Source organism: Coregonus clupeaformis, chromosome 6 (genome assembly GCF_020615455.1).
Source record: "Coregonus clupeaformis isolate EN_2021a chromosome 6, ASM2061545v1, whole genome shotgun sequence".
NCBI classification, from domain to species: Eukaryota; Metazoa; Chordata; class Actinopteri; order Salmoniformes; family Salmonidae; genus Coregonus; species Coregonus clupeaformis.
In genome coordinates this window covers 28431471-28447179 of record NC_059197.1, presented here as the reverse complement: position 1 = coordinate 28447179, position 15709 = coordinate 28431471, and the positions used below count along the sequence as shown (strand labels likewise).

The window sequence follows — 15709 nt, the reverse complement described above, 5'->3', positions numbered from 1 at the left end:
TCGTCGCCCCTGCCGTGTGCCCCCCCCTAAATTTTTTTTGGGGTTGCCTCTCGCCTGTCCGACGTTGACCCTGCTGACGCCGCTGCTCCTCTCTCCGTCGCCTCTCCACCGTCTCACTCCATGGCCGGCGATCCATCCCGGCCAGGATTTCCTCCCAGGTCCAGGACCCTTTCCCGTCCAATATCTCCTCCCATGTCCAGGCTGCCTGTTCCTGGACACGCTGCTTGGTCCTGGTACGGTGGGGTTTTCTGTCACGATCGTCAGGGAGAGAAGTAGACCAATGCGCAGCGTGTTGAACGAACATGGTGATTTATTATCTTCAGTGATAATATACACAATAAGCAAAACAACAAACGACTCGTAACGTCCACGGTGACAATGACCAAACACGGAACAAAACCCCACAAACACAAAGTGAAAAACAGACAGTTAAATATGGCTCCCAATCAGAGACAACCAGCCAACAGCTGACACTCGTTGCCTCTGATTGGGAGTCACTCAGTCAAACATAGAAAATGACGAACTAGAACCCCCAACATAGAAAATAAACACATAGAATGAACACACCCTGGCTCAACAAATAGAGTCCCAGAACCAGGGTGTGACAGCGGTATGACGGCTGCGTGGTCCCATGGTGTTTATACTTGCGTACTATTGTTTGTACAGATGAACGTGGTACCTTTAGGCGTTTGGAAATTGCTCCCAATGATGAACCAGACTTGTGGAGGTCTACAACTATTTTTCTGAGGACTTGGCTGATTTCTTTTGATTTCAATTCAAATCAAATCAAATGTTATTTGCCACATGCGCCGAATACAACAGGTGTAGACATTACCGTGAAATGCTTACTTACAGCCCTTAACCAACAATGCATTTATTTCTTAATAAAAAAGTAAAATAAAACAACAACAACAAAAAAGTTGTAAGGGGGGTACCGGTGCAGAGTCAATGTGCGGGGGCACTGGCTAGTTGAGGTAGTTGAGGTAATATGTACATGTGGGTAGAGTTAATGTGACTATGCATAAATAATTAACAGAGTAGCAGCAGCGTAAAAAGATGGGGTGGGGGTGCAAATAGTCCGGGTAGCCATGATTAGCTGTTCAGGAGTCTTATGGCTTGGGGGTAGAAGCTGTTGAGAAGCCTTTTGGACCTAGATTTGACGCTCCGGTACCGCTTGCCGTGCGGTAGCAGAGAGAACAGTTTATGACTAGGGTGGCTGGAGTCTTTGACAATATTGAGGGCCTTCCTCTGACACCGCCTGGTATAGAGGTCCTGGATTGCAGGAAGCTTGGCCCAAGTGATGTACTGGGCCGTACGCACTACCCTCTGTAGTGCCTTGCGGTTGGAGGCCGAGCAGTTGCCATACCAGGCGGTGATGCAACCAGTCAGGATGCTCTCGATGGTGCAGCTGTAGAACTTTTTGAGGATCTGAGGACCCATGCCAAATCTTTTCAGTCTCCTGAGGGGGAATAGGCTTTGTCGTGCCCTCTGCACGACTATCTTGGTGTGTTTGGACCATGATAGTTTGTTGGTGATGTGGACACCAAGGAACTTGAAGCTCTCAACCTGTTCCACTACAGCCCCGTCGATGAGAATGGGGGCGTACTCAGTCCTCTTTTTTTTCCTGTAGTCCACAATCATCTCCTTTGTCTTGGTCACGTTGAGAGGTTGTTATCCTGGCACCACACGGCCAAGTCTCTGACCTCCTCCCTATAGGCTGTCTCATCATTGTCGGTGATCAGGCCTACCACTGTTGTGTCGTCGGCAAACTTAATGATGGTGTTGGAGTCGTGCCTGGCCAAGCAGTCATGGGTGAACAGGGAGTACAGAAGGGGACTGAGCACGCACCCCTGATGGGCCCCCATGTTGAGGATCAGTGTGGCAGATGTGTTGTTACCTACCCTTACCACCTGGGGGCGGCCCGTCAGGAAGTCCAGGATCCAGTTGCAGAGGGAGGTGTTTAGTCCCAGGATCCTTAGCTTAGTGATGAGCTTTGAGGGCACTATGGTGTTGAACGCTGAGCTGTAGTCAATGAATAGCATTCTCACGTAGGTGTTCCTCTTGTCCAGGTGGGAAAGGGCAGTGTGGAGTGCAAAAACGATTGCATCATTTGTGGATCTGTTGGGGCGGTATGCAAATTGGAGTGGGTCTAGCGTTTCTGGGATAATGGTGTTGATGTGAGCCATGACCAGCCTTTCAAAGCACATGGCTACAGACGTCAGTGCTACAGGTCGGTAGTCATTTAGGCAGGTTATCTTAGTGTGCTTGGGCACGGGGACTATGGTGGTCTGCTTGATACATGTTGGTATTACAGACTCAGTCAGGGACATATTGAAAATATCGGTGAAGACACTTGCCAGTTGGTCAGCACATGCTCGGAGTACACGTCCTGATAATCCGTCTGGCCCTGCGGCCTTGTGAGTGTTGACCTGCTTAAAAGTCTTACTCACATCGGCTACGGAGTGGGTGATCACATAGTCATCCGGAACAGCTGGTGCTCTCATGCATGCTTCAGTGTTGCTTGCCTCGAAGCGAGCATAGAAGTGGTTTAGCTCGTCTGGTAGGCTTGTGTCACTGGGCAGCTCGCGGCTGTGCTTCCCTTTGTAGTCTGTAATAGTTTTCAAGCCCTGCCACATCCGACGAGCGTCAGAGCCGGTGTAGTACGATTCAATCTTAGTCCTGTATTGACTCTTTGCCTGTTTGATGGTTTGTCGGAGGGCATAGCGGGATTTCTTATAAGTGTCCGGGTTAGAGTCCCGCTCCTTGAAAGCGGCAGCTCTACCCTTTAGCTCAGTGCGGATGTTGCCTGTAATCCATGGCTTCTGGTTGGGGTATGTACGTACGGTCACTGTGGGGACGACGTCATCGATGCACTTATTGATGAAGCCAGTGACTGATGTGGTGTACTCCTCAATGCTATCTGAAGAATCCCGGAACATGTTCCAGTCTGTGCTAGCAAAACAGTCCTGTAGCTTAGCATCTGCTTCATCTGACCACTTTTTTATTAACCGAGTCACTGGTGCTTCCTGCTTTAGTTTTTGCTAATAAGCAGGAATCAGGAGGATAGAGTTATGGTCAGATTTGCCAAATGGAGGGCGAGGGAGAGCTTTGTATGCGTCTCTGTGTGCGGAGTAAAGGTGGTCTAGAGTTTATTTTCCTCATGTTACACATTTAACATGCAGGTAGAAATGAGGTAGAACGGATTTAAGTTTCCCTGCAATAAAGTCCCCGGCCACTAGGAGCGCTGCCTCCAGATGAGCGTTTTCCTGTTTAGTTATGGCCTTATACAGCTCATTGAGTGCAATCTTAATGCCAGCATTGGTTTGTGGTGGTAAATAGACAGCTATGAAAAATATAGATATAAAATAAAATATAAAACTCTCTTGGTAAATAGTGTGGTCTACAGCTTATCATAAGGTACTCTACCTCAGGTGAGCAAAACCTCAAGACTTCCTTAGTATTTGATTTTGTGCACCAGCTGTTGTTTACAAATATACACAGACCGCCACCCCTTGTCTTACCTGAGTCAGCCGTTCTATCCTGCCGATGTAGTGTATAGCCCGCTACCTGTATGTTGTCCATGTCGTCGTTCAGCCACGACTCGGTGAAACATAACATATTACAGTTTTTAATGTCCTGTTGGTAGGATAAGCGTAATCGTGGGTCATCTATTTTATTTTCCAATGATTGAAGATTGGCTAATAGGATTGATGGAAGAGGCAGTTTACTTGTTCGCCGTCGGATCCTTACGAGGCACCCCGACTTAGGTCCACGATATCTCTGTCTCTTTCTTCTGCGAATGACGGGGATTTGGGCCTTGTCGGGTGTCTGTAGGATATCCTTCGCGGCCGACTCGTTGAAGAAAGAATCTTCGTCCAATACGAGGTGAGTAATCGCTGTCCTGATATCCAGAAGCTCTTTTGGTTATAAGAGACGATGGCAGAAACATTATGTACAGAATAAATTACAAATAACGCGAAAAAACACACATAATAGTACAATTGGTTAGAGGGCTGTAAAACGGCAGCCATCTTCTCCGGCGCCATTATAATGATGTCAAGCAAAGAGGCACTGAGTTTGAAGGTAGGCCTTGAAATACATCCACAGGTATACCTCCAATTGACTCAAATGATGTCAGTTAGCCTATCAGAAGTTTCTAAAGCCATTACATGATTTTCTGGAATTTTCCAAGCTGTTTAAAGGCACAGTCAACTTAGTGTATGTAAACTTCTGACCCACTGGAATTGTGATACAGGGAATTATAAGTGAAATAATCTGTCTGTAAACAATTGTAGGAAATATTACTTGTGTCATGCACAAAGTAGATGTCCTAACCGACTTGCCAAAACTATAGTTTGTTAACAAGAAATGTGTGGAGTGGTTGAAAAACAATTTTTAATGACTCCAACCTAAGTGTATGTAAACTTCCGACTTCAACTGTATCCTCTATGAGTGCCTGCACTATAAACTTCTCTTACCCTACAATCTTCTCCCTCCACCTCTCTCTCTCTCTCTCTCTCTCTCAACGTGGCACAGGGCTGACTGCAGTCTGAGGGTAGTGGTTAGTACTGGAGCGCTCAGGGCAGGGTTCAGACACAGAAAAACTACCACATAATCAAAGAGTCCAAACAGAGAGAGAGCGAGATTGGGAGAGACAGAGAGAGAAAAAAGGAGGAGAGATTGAGAGAAGGCAAGCCCTTCAAGTCTCTCTCCCTTCCACTGCTCTTTTCTCCACCTCTCCCTCTCCAACACACTATCTCTGTTACATACTTCTGTTTCCTCAGCCATGTGAGCTTATCTAGGACAGCTTGATCCACTCTTCCTCTGTTGATTCAGGCTTTGTCTCTCCTGCATGCTTGTAGATAGCGACAGCTTGAGGAAAACGTTCCTGTAATGTTGTCTTTCCATTAGTCAGCCACAGAGCTGATCTAACAGGGTCAATGGTAAATGCTAATATTTTCATCCCTCCTCTGATCTAGAGATAAAACCTGACATTCCCTCTGCTCTGTTCTGGACATTATTATGAGCCATCCTCCCCTCAGCAGCCTCCACTGGTGTGTATGTTTATATACAGTTGAAGTCAGAAGTTTACATACACTCATTTTTCAACCACTCCACACATTTCTTGTTAACAAACTATAGTTTTGGCAAGTCGGTTAGGACATCTACTTTGTGCATGACACAAGTAATGTTTCCAACAATTGTTTACAGACAGATTATTTCACTTATAATTCCCTGTATCACAATTCCAGTGGGTCAGAAGTTTACATACACTAAGTTGACTGTGCCTTTAAACAGCTTGGAAAATTCCAGAAAATCATGTAATGGCTTTAGAAACTTCTGATAGGCTAACTGACATCATTTGAGTCAATTGGAGGTATACCTGTGGATGTATTTCAAGGCCTACCTTCAAACTCAGTGCCTCTTTGCTTGACATCATGGGGAAATCAAAAGAAATCAGTCAAGACCTCAGAAAAAAAGTCTTCTTTATCCTTGGGAGCAATTTCCAAACGCCTGAAGGTACCACGTTCATCTGTACAAACAATAGTACGCAAGTATAAACACCATGGGACCACACAGCCGTCATACGGCTCAGGAAGGAGACGTGTTCTGTCTCCTAGAGATGAACGTACTTTGGTGCGAAAAGTGCAAATCAATCCCAGAACAACAGCAAAGGACCTTGTGAAGATGCTGGAGGAAACAGGTACAAAAGTATCTATATCCACAGTAAAACGAGTCCTATATCGACATAACCTGAAAGGCCGCTCAGCAAGGAAGAAGCCACTGCTCCAAAACCGCCATAAAAAAGCCAGACTACGGTTTGCAACTGCACATTGAGACAAAGATCGTACTTTTTGAAGAAATGTCCTCTGGTCTGATGAATCAAAAATAGAACTGTTTGGCCATAATGACCATCGTTATGTTTGGAGGAAAAAGGGGCAGGCTTGCAAGCCGAAGAACACCATCCCAATTGTGATGCATGGGGGTGGCAGCATCATGCTGTGGTGGTGCTTTGCTGCAGGAGGGACTGGTGCACTTCACAAAATAGATGGCGTCATGAGGAAGGAAAATTATGTGGATATATTGAAGCAGCATCTCAAGACATCAGTCAGGAAGTTAAAGCTTGGTCGCAAATTGGTCTTCCAAATGGACAATGACCCCAAGCATACTTCCAAAGTTGTGGCAAAATGGCTTAAGGACAACAAAGTCAAGGTATTGGAGTGGCCATCACAAAGCCCTGACCTCAATCCTATAGAAAATGTGTGGGCAAAACTGAAAAAGCATGTGCGAGCCAGGATGCCTACAAACCTGAGTCAGTTACACCAGCTCTGTCAGGAGGAATGGGCCAAAATTCACCCAACTTATTGTGGGAAGCTTGTGGAAGGCTACCTGGAACGTTTGACCCAAGTTAAACAATTTAAAGGCAATGCTACCAAATACTAATTGAGTGAAAATGATCGGAGAGGTTGAGAGTAGAAGAAGTTCAGGAGAAAGAACAAACAAAATATAATTACTGTAAAATTGACTGTGTCCATAAAATGTAGATAGTGGGTATGGGCTGGAAGTAGAGGCCTAGGCGTTGTTGTTCACTAGTTTACTCCAAGTGGGGAAAGGGTGGCGGGTTTGGAAAGTAATAAAGGGGAATATATATATATTTTTTAAGGATATGTATGTGTATGTATATATGTATGTATGTGTGTATATGTGTATGTATGTATGTATGTATGTATGTATGTATGTATGTATGTATATATATATATATATATATATATATATATATATAAAACATGGGGGATTGGAAGTGATGCAGACAATTACATTGATGGAAGTTACAATCTATCTGCAATATTAAGCTGATCTACCCCCCCCCAAAAAAAAAAAATACGAATTGAGTGTATGTAAACTTCTGACCCACTGGGAATGTGATGAAAGAAATAAAAGCTGAAATAAATAATTCTCTCTACTATTATTCTGACATTTCACATTCTTAAAATAAAGTGCTGATCCTAACTGACCTAAGACAGGGAATTCAGGAATTGTGAAAAACGGAGTTTAAATGTATTTGGCTAAGGTGTATGTAAACCTCCGACTTCAACTGTAGCTTCAGGCCGAGCTCCTCCCTCCCTATCTCTCTGCTCTTCCACTGGTATGTGAGTGATGGGAGGGGTGCTGCATGTCACAACATAGCTTCACTACTGAGCACACTGTCTACCCACAGGGTATGACTGGATCTGTGTGTGTGCACGTGTGTGCGTGACTATGTGTCTGAATAAATGTATATATTTTCTAAGACATGAGTGTCCCATAGGCCTTTACAAATGTAAATGTAAATACAGATGTTTATATTAAAGTACCTTTCCTAAGAGGTAAATTATTTTACAGCTTCTGAAGCACACAGGCCTTCTCTGACTCTTTCACCTCGGCCCTGGTTATGAAGGATAACATTATTGTTTTGGTTTGGGGGGAGTGGACGGGTGGGGGCCCCTAAATGCCACGTGCCTCCAGACCATGTTAGGCCTTCATTATGTGAGGGTCACCTCACGCCTCGACCTCCTCACCCCAAATTATTTCCCCTTCCTCTTTCCTAACCAAGATCCAGAGGGAGGAGGGAGATATTAGAGTGGAAACCACACCCCTGGTCTCCCCTAACTAAACACACCTGCTAACCACAGTGGTTCATGGTTCCAATAGCACAGAGTCACACAGAAACAGACTGACTGGCTCTGTGGTGTATGGGCAGCAGGCAGCAGGAAGGCAGGCTGGCAGACTGAACGGTGGCCATACTGTAGCAGCACACACAGCCAGCCACATTAATCAACACTTCCTCTCCCAGCCGGTAAACACTGTGGAGACGGTTGCCATGGCAATGTCAGGCCAGCTAGCAGGAAGCGGACACACTTAAGGGACCGATGTGTGTATGTGACTGGCCCAGGGTCTGGCCTTACTATCGTAGCTGAGGTTAAGTACAAGTAGCTGGCATATGTAGATGTGGCAAACTGTAGATAACACATCAAAATGCATATTGTCTGTCTGCTTTAATAAAGTATACACCCTACCTCCAGCCCTCTTAAAAGCCCAGCTGTTTTGGAGGATCTTCTGAAGCTCTCTCAGAGGACCCCAAACCCATCCATGCTAGCCTCCCCCACCCTTCTCCTCCTCCATCTGGCTGGTGGTTTGCCTGAGTGGATGTCTAAAAATGTAACAACATGTTAGAAGCCCCCTCCTCTCCTCTCCCACCAGGCACTCCCATCCTCAATAAAGACATGATGTCTTCATCCTCTCACAGTATCCTGAATCTGTGTATCCCAATGACATTCCCATATTGGGAAATAGCAGAAGTGCTCCGGATATTGGAATTCATACAGGAAATAAGCTTGTTTCAGTCCAACCCTCGTCTCTGCTCTGATATCTCTCCTCCAAGCTCAGTCAGGATTACACAGCTATTTCCTGTTCCTTATCTACGCAGAGACATCTCAATTCCAAAGCCTAGGCTACTAAGTCTAGGGAGAAGGTCCGGAAACTGTAGGTGTTACCAGTAGGCCCTGTGTCACTAAACCTTATACAAACCAAGTGTGTGTACATGTCCAGTACCAGTCAAAGGTTTGGACACACCTACTCATTCAAGGGTTTTTCTTTATTTTTACTATTTTCTACTATCTTCAAAGTAGCCACCTTTTCCCTGATGACAGCTTTGCACACCCTTGGCATTCTCTCAACCAGCTTCACCTGGAATGCTTTTCCAACAGTCTTGAAGGAGTTCCCACATATGTTGAGCAATTGTTGGCTGCTTTTCCTTCACTCTGCCGTCCAACTCATCCCAAACCATCTCAATTGGGGTGAAGTCGGGTGATTGTGGAGGCCAGTTAATCTGATGCAGCACTCCATCACTCTCTTTCTTGGTCAAATAGCCCTTACACAGCCTCGAGGTGTGTTGGGTCATTGTCCTGTTGAAAAACAAATGATAGTCCCACTAAGCGCAAACCAGATGGGATGGCGCATCGCTGCAGAATTCTGTGGTAGCCATGCTGGTTAAGTGTGCCTTGAATTCTAAATAAATCACTGACAGTGTCACCAGCAAAGCACCCCCACACCATCACACCTCCTCCTCCATGGTTCACGGTGGGAACCACACATGCGGAGATCATCCGTTCACCTACTATGCGTCTCACAAAGACACGGCGGTTGGAACCAAAATTCTCAAATTTGGACTCATCAGACCAAAGGACAGATTTCCACCGGTCTAATGTCCACTAATCGTGTTGCTTGGCCCAAGCAAGTCTCTTCTTCTTATTGGTGTCCTTTAGTAGTGGCTTCTTTGCAGCAATTTGACCATGAAGGCTTGATTCACGCAGTCTCCTCTGAACAGTTGATGTTGAGATGTGTCTGTTACTTGAACTCTGTGAAGCATTTATTTGGGCTGCAATTTCTGAGGCTGGTAACTCTAATGAATTTATCCTCTGCAGCAGAGGTAACTCTGGGTCTTCCTTTCCTGTGGCGGTCCTCGTGAGAGCCAGTTTCATCATAGCGCTTGATGGTTTTTGCAACTGCACTTGAAGAAACTTTCAAAGTTCTTGACATTTTCCGGATTGACTGACCTTCATGTCTTAAAGTAATGATGGACTGTCAATTCTCTTTGCTTATTTGAGCTGTTCTTGTCATAATATAGACTTTGTCTTTTACCAAATAAGGCTATCTTCTGTATACCACCCCTACCTTGTCACAACACAACTGATTGGCTGAAACACATTAAGAAGGAAAGAAATTCCACAAATGAACTTTTAACAAGGCACACCTGTTAATTGAAATGCATTCCAGGTGACTACCTCATGAAGCTGGTTGAGAGAATGCCAAGAGTGTGCAAAGCTGTCATCAAGGCAAAGGGTGGCTACTTTGAAGAATCTCAAATATAAAATATATTTTGATTTGTTTAACACTTTTTTGGTTACTACATGATTCCATATGTGTTATTTCATAGTTCTGATGTCTTCACTATTATCCTACAATGTAAAACATAGTAAAAATAAAGAAAAACCCTGGAATGAGTAGGTGTGTCCAAACTGGTTTTGACTGGTACTGTGTGTATGTGTGTGTGTGTGTGTGTGTGTGTGTGTGTGTGTGTGTGTGTGTGTGTGTGTGTGTGTGTGTATGTGTGTGTGTGTGTGTGTGTGTGTGTGTGTGTGTGCGTGTGTGTGTGTGTGCCATCTATAACTACAACCACTACTATCCTCTCAGTACTATGGCATTCTTACCCCTGCTCAGACCCTTATCCCAGAGAGAGAGAGAGTTAGGTGGAGGGAGGCAGACTTCCCCCATAGAAGGCCTGTAGAATACCATGAGCTGACCTTCCTGCTTCACAGAGGACACAGGTAATGAATATTGACGCAAGCGGATGACCCATACTGTAGATACAGCATGGTACTGGAGATACCATCTCTCACCCTTTCTCCCTCTCTATCATCCCCCTCTCCCTCCCACCTTCCCACATTCCAGACATGCCTTAGGGAGATAAAGGCCTCCAGGACAGTTACACAACAAAGCAGCAGCAGCTATTGTCTGTCAGGACTGAGAGGAGGGGCTTGGGTGTAAGCATGCCAAAGGAGATAGCCCCACTGCTCTCCTCATCTCTCTCAGACCACACACACACACACTAACACACACACACACACACACACACACACACACACACAACAGACAAATAGACAAACTCAAGCACACACAAATTTAAACAAGAGTGACTCAAAAGTGCTGACCTCAATAGGCAACAAACAGTGTGTGTCAGATTTGACAAGATTCCAGCATCCTCTATAACCACATAGCTCCAGCGCTCTTCACACCTACCCAAAAGCTGACAATCAACTATAAAACATTAATCCGAAGGAACATTCTCTATGCCTGGTTGAAATCATGTAAAAAACAACTCCAATATGCAGCCTGTCAACCTGCCAGTGCCAGACCTGGATGTAGCTTGTGGATCTGAAATCCTGCAGCGGCGAGTCATATGACACTGCAACAGCATCCTCTGCTGGGCGAAACTCAAAATCACCAATACAAAATATCCATCTAATAGTCATGTCTTGTTTCCTGCCACCTCCACATACTCACAGGCCTTAGACCAGGGGAGGACAACAGGGGCTCCAGGGTTTTATTTTGCTCCAGCCCAGATCTAACACACCTGATCGTGGTCCTCTGTAGCTCAATTGGTAGAGCATGGCGCTTGTAACGCCAGGGTAGTGGGTTCGATCCCCGGGACCACCCATACGTAAAAATGTATGCACATATGACTGTAAGTCGCTTTGGATAAAAGCGTCTGCTAAATGGCATATTATTATATTATTAAACGTATCAACTAATCAGGGTGTTCAATTTAGCTGTGTTAGTGCTGGTCCCTCCCAGACTGGAGCTGCCCAGCCCTGCAATGCTTTTCCATGCTCCTCCAGCTATCAGGAGTCAGGAGTCAGGCTGCAGCACATAGCTTAGTGCCACATTACCCCACTAATCTCTCCTTATTCCAGCATTCCTGCACACACATGCACACACACATAATATTCCCCAAGTCCACCTGACACAGATAACTGTCGGATTACCGCATGACACAATCCTCAGAGATCACAGAGAAAGCAGGAAAACATGGCAGTGAACGTGTTCAACAACCCACACACACACAGCAGGGGTGGGAGTCTTTTAGAACCTGGAGTCCGGAGATATATTGTGCTGTTGCAATTATTGCCCATATAAATATTATCTGCAAAAACAACAATAGCACAGGCCTAGTGACCCACAACCTCTTTCCGTGTATGAGGGATCTTCATGCACGACTTCATACAATATCTTGCTTGATTTGTCCCACCATGACTGACATCCTCACAACTGACATGCTTCCATGCTTCATCCTACACCATCCAACACCAAGTCACAGAAATTGCACACACACACACACACACACACACACACACACACACGCCTGCATACATACACATGCACGCACGCACGCACATGCACACAGATGAGTAAAGTCTCCACTCACTGAGGTGTAGGCGGTCTTTCCCAGGCTGTGGTTGTGATTGAGGTTCTGGTTCTCCAGCTCTCTGCTCTGCAGCCCCGCCAGGTGTCTCTCCAGAGCTGCCCAGTCCATGGTGGGCAGGGACTCTTCCTCCACAATCTCCTCCTCTCTGTATCCACCCATCCGTCCTCCTATTCCCCCTCCTCCTCCACCACCACCACCTCCTCCAACGCCACCTCTGCCCCGGCTGGAGCGCCTGTGGCTGGGCTTGGTGGCCCCTGTGCCCCTGGGTAGGGGCCTGGTAGGGGAGTGGGGCAGGATCAGGTTGCCATTCTGTTTCAGTTCCTCAGGCACGGCAGCAGCGAAGGTGGCTGTGTGTCCACTGTGAGTAGGAAGGGGTGGAGGCTTCACATCCTGGAACTCCTCGGCCAGGCTGCGGCTGTTCACTGGCTTCCTGAAGCCTCCGCCTGGTGCACCTATCCCCCCCACAACTCCACCCTCCTCCTGGCCAGGGGGCTGCTGGGAGCTGTAGTCGTCCCCGTACTCGCTCTTCCACTCCTCGATCACCTTCTTCTTGTACTCCTGGTAGTCCTCATCCTCCTCATAGTCCTCATCCTCCAGGGTTGCCAGATTCAGGTAGGGAGAGGATTTGTAGTCCCCTTCTAAGGTTGCCAGTTCCAGTGATGGGGAGGACTTGTAGTCCTCCAGGCATGCCAGGTCTAAGGAGGGAGAACAGGGCGTCACCTTGTTGGAGTTGGACTCGGAGCTGGAGCGACTGGAGGCGTCGCTCCCCAAGTCCATGCCATCCTCCCGGTAGTCCTGCAGCGGAGAGAGAAAGAGGGATGGAGAGAAAGGAGGGAGCGAGGAGGAATGGAGAAAAATAGATATAAATAGAGGTAAGAAATAATGAGAGGTGGAAAGAGAAATTATGATGGTGAGATAAAGATAGAGGTTGAAAGAGAGAGAGGGAGGGGGGAGAGGAAGAGAGACACACAAACAGAGAATTTAGGGAAGTGTGCACACAGAGATTACTGTTGTGGTTTGAGACCAACAACCACAGAACACTTCCTTCCCCGGTGGAACTTCCTTCCTCTACATTCATTTCCTTGGCACCGTTTCAGTCCCTCTCTGACGCACTCTCTCCTCTCCTCCCTGAGACAACCTCTCCTCTCCTACCAGACGCACTCTCTCCTCTCCTCACTGAGACAACCTCTCCTATACTCCCAGACTGACTCTCTCCTCCTTCTGTTTGTTCATATCTAAGGTTTGCATTGTAACAGCTGAGCCAGAGAGAGAGAGAGAGAGAGAGAGAGAGAGCTGTGATTTCTCCTATCATCACACATATCTTCTCAAAGTTTCCCATTTCAGATTGTTAATCAGAGGCAGATGCTGTCACAATGTATTTCCTTATCTGTGTCTTTGGCAAAGTCATCCCAACAATAATGGTAAATGTAAGGAATACCAATCTCTTTCTCCAATCGTCCAGAGATGAATGACACTGGCTGCCATTGTGCCATGGCTCTATATATAACATACAGTTGAAGTTGGAAGTTTACACACACCTTAGCCAAATACATTTAAACTCAGTTTTTCACAATTCCTGACATTTAATCCTAGTAAACAATCCCTGTCTTAGGTCAGTTAGGATCACCACTTTATTTTAAGAATAACAAATGTCAGAATAATAGTAGAGAGAATGATTTATTTCAGCTTTTATTTAGTTCATCACATTCCCAGTGGGTGAGAAGTTCACATACACTCAATTAGTATTTGGTAGCATAGCCTTTAAACTGTTTAACTTGGGTCAAACGCTTCGGGTAGCCTTCCACAAGCATCCCACAATAAGTTGGGTGAATTTTGGCCCATTCCTCCTAACAGAGCTGGTGTAACTGAGTCAGGTTTGTAGGCCTCCTTGCTCGCACACGCTTTTTCAGTTCTGCCCACAAATGTTCTATAGGATTGAGGTCAGGGCTTTGTGATGGCCACTCCAATACCATGACTTTGTTGTCCTTAAGCCATTTTGCCACAACTTTGGAAGTATGCTTGGGGTCATTATCCATTTGGAAGACCCATTTGCAACCAAGCTTTAACTTCCTGACTGATGTCTTGAGAGGTTGCTTCAATATATCCACATAATTTTCCTTCCTCATGATGCCATCTATTTTGTGAAGTGCACCAGTCCCTCCTGCAGCAAAGCACCCCCACATCATGATGCTACCACCCCCGTTCTTCACGGTTGGGATGGTGTTCTTCGGCTTGCAAGCCTGCCCCTTTTTCCTCCAAACATAACGATGGTCATTATGGCCAAACAGTTCTATTTTTGTTTCATCAGACCAGAGGACATTTCTCCAAAAAGTAAGATCTTTGTCCCCATGTGCAGCTGCAAACCGTAGTCTGGCTTTTTTATGGCTGTTTTGGAGCAGCGGCTTCTTCCTTGCTGAGCGGCCTTTCAGGTTATGTAGATATAGGACTCGTTTTACTGTGGATATAGATACTTTTGTACCTGTTTCCTCCAGCATCTTCACAAGGTCCTTTGCTGTTGTTCTGGGATTGATTTGCACTTTTTGCACCAAAGTACGTTCATCTCTAGGAGACAGAACGCGTCTCCTTCCTGAGCGGTATGACGGCTGCATGGTCCCATGGTGTTTATACTTGCATACTATTGTTTGTACAGATGAACGTGGTACCTTCAGGCGTTTGAAATTCCTCGAAAGGATGAACCAGACTTGTGGAGGTCTACCATTTTTTTTCTGAGGTCTTGGCTGATTTCTTTTGATTTTCCCATGATATCAGGAAAGAGGCACTGAGTTTGAAGGTAGGCCTTGAAATACATCCACAGGTACACCTCCAATTGACTCAAATTATGTCAATTAGCCTATCAGAAGCTTCTAAAGCCATGACATCATTTTCTGGAATTGTCCATGCCTGTTTAAAGGCACAGTCAACTTAGTGTATGTAAACTTCTGACCCACTGGAATTGTGATACAGTGAATTATAAGTGAAATAATCTGTCTGTAAACAATTGTTGGAAAAATTACTTGTGTCATGCACAAAGTAGATGTCCTAACCGACTTGCCAAAACTATAGTCTGTTAACAAGAAATGTGTGGAGTGGTTGAAAAACGAGTTTTAATGACTCCAACCTAAGTGTATGTAAACTTCCGACTTCAACTGTACATTGCAGTGGCTGTGAGTGACTTAAACAGATGAGTCCAGGGTGGCTGTCTAACCTTGACTGTCTGCAGTGTGAGGCCACAGTGTGGGTTGTCCAGTGCCAGAGCAATCACTGTCTGATTGATTACCAACTTAATGAAAATGCCTGCCTTGTTTATGGACCTCCACAAATCTCAGCGTGACCTGAACCTCTTTGAGTGTTTTCACCTCTTTTTTTAATCGGCCGCATTAACATAGTGCCTGGCATCACTTTTAAAAGTTAATGAAAAACAAGCAGCAGCAGCTTATTCAGAGTCACAACCAGAAAAACGTATTGTTATGCATCCAACACACTAAGACTGATTAATTGATGATGTTTATTGTCCTTCATGAGGATTTTTTTTCTTGTGGCCTGTTAATTTTGAAATACACCAAAGACGGGGGTTCACAAAGTCTTGATTAAATGATTGTCATACATTTTAATAAAAAATTGCAAACCCTGACATTAAAAACAATCAATACAACCACCAACATAGACAAGCACCTCACCAGTAAC

At 45.5% G+C, this 15709-nt stretch overlaps 1 protein-coding gene across 4 annotated transcripts in view; it reads right to left on the bottom strand.

The window, feature by feature from the left end:
* schip1 (schwannomin interacting protein 1) overlaps nucleotides 1-15709 on the bottom strand; it is a 309670-nt gene that overhangs the window by 45979 nt on the left and 247982 nt on the right. For all 4 annotated transcript variants that reach the window (XM_041877825.2, XM_041877826.2, XM_041877828.2 and 1 more), the window contains one exon: nucleotides 12026-12820. In XM_041877825.2, coding sequence (XP_041733759.1) covers nucleotides 12026-12820 — 795 coding nt within the window. The remainder of the gene's footprint in view (nucleotides 1-12025; nucleotides 12821-15709) is intronic.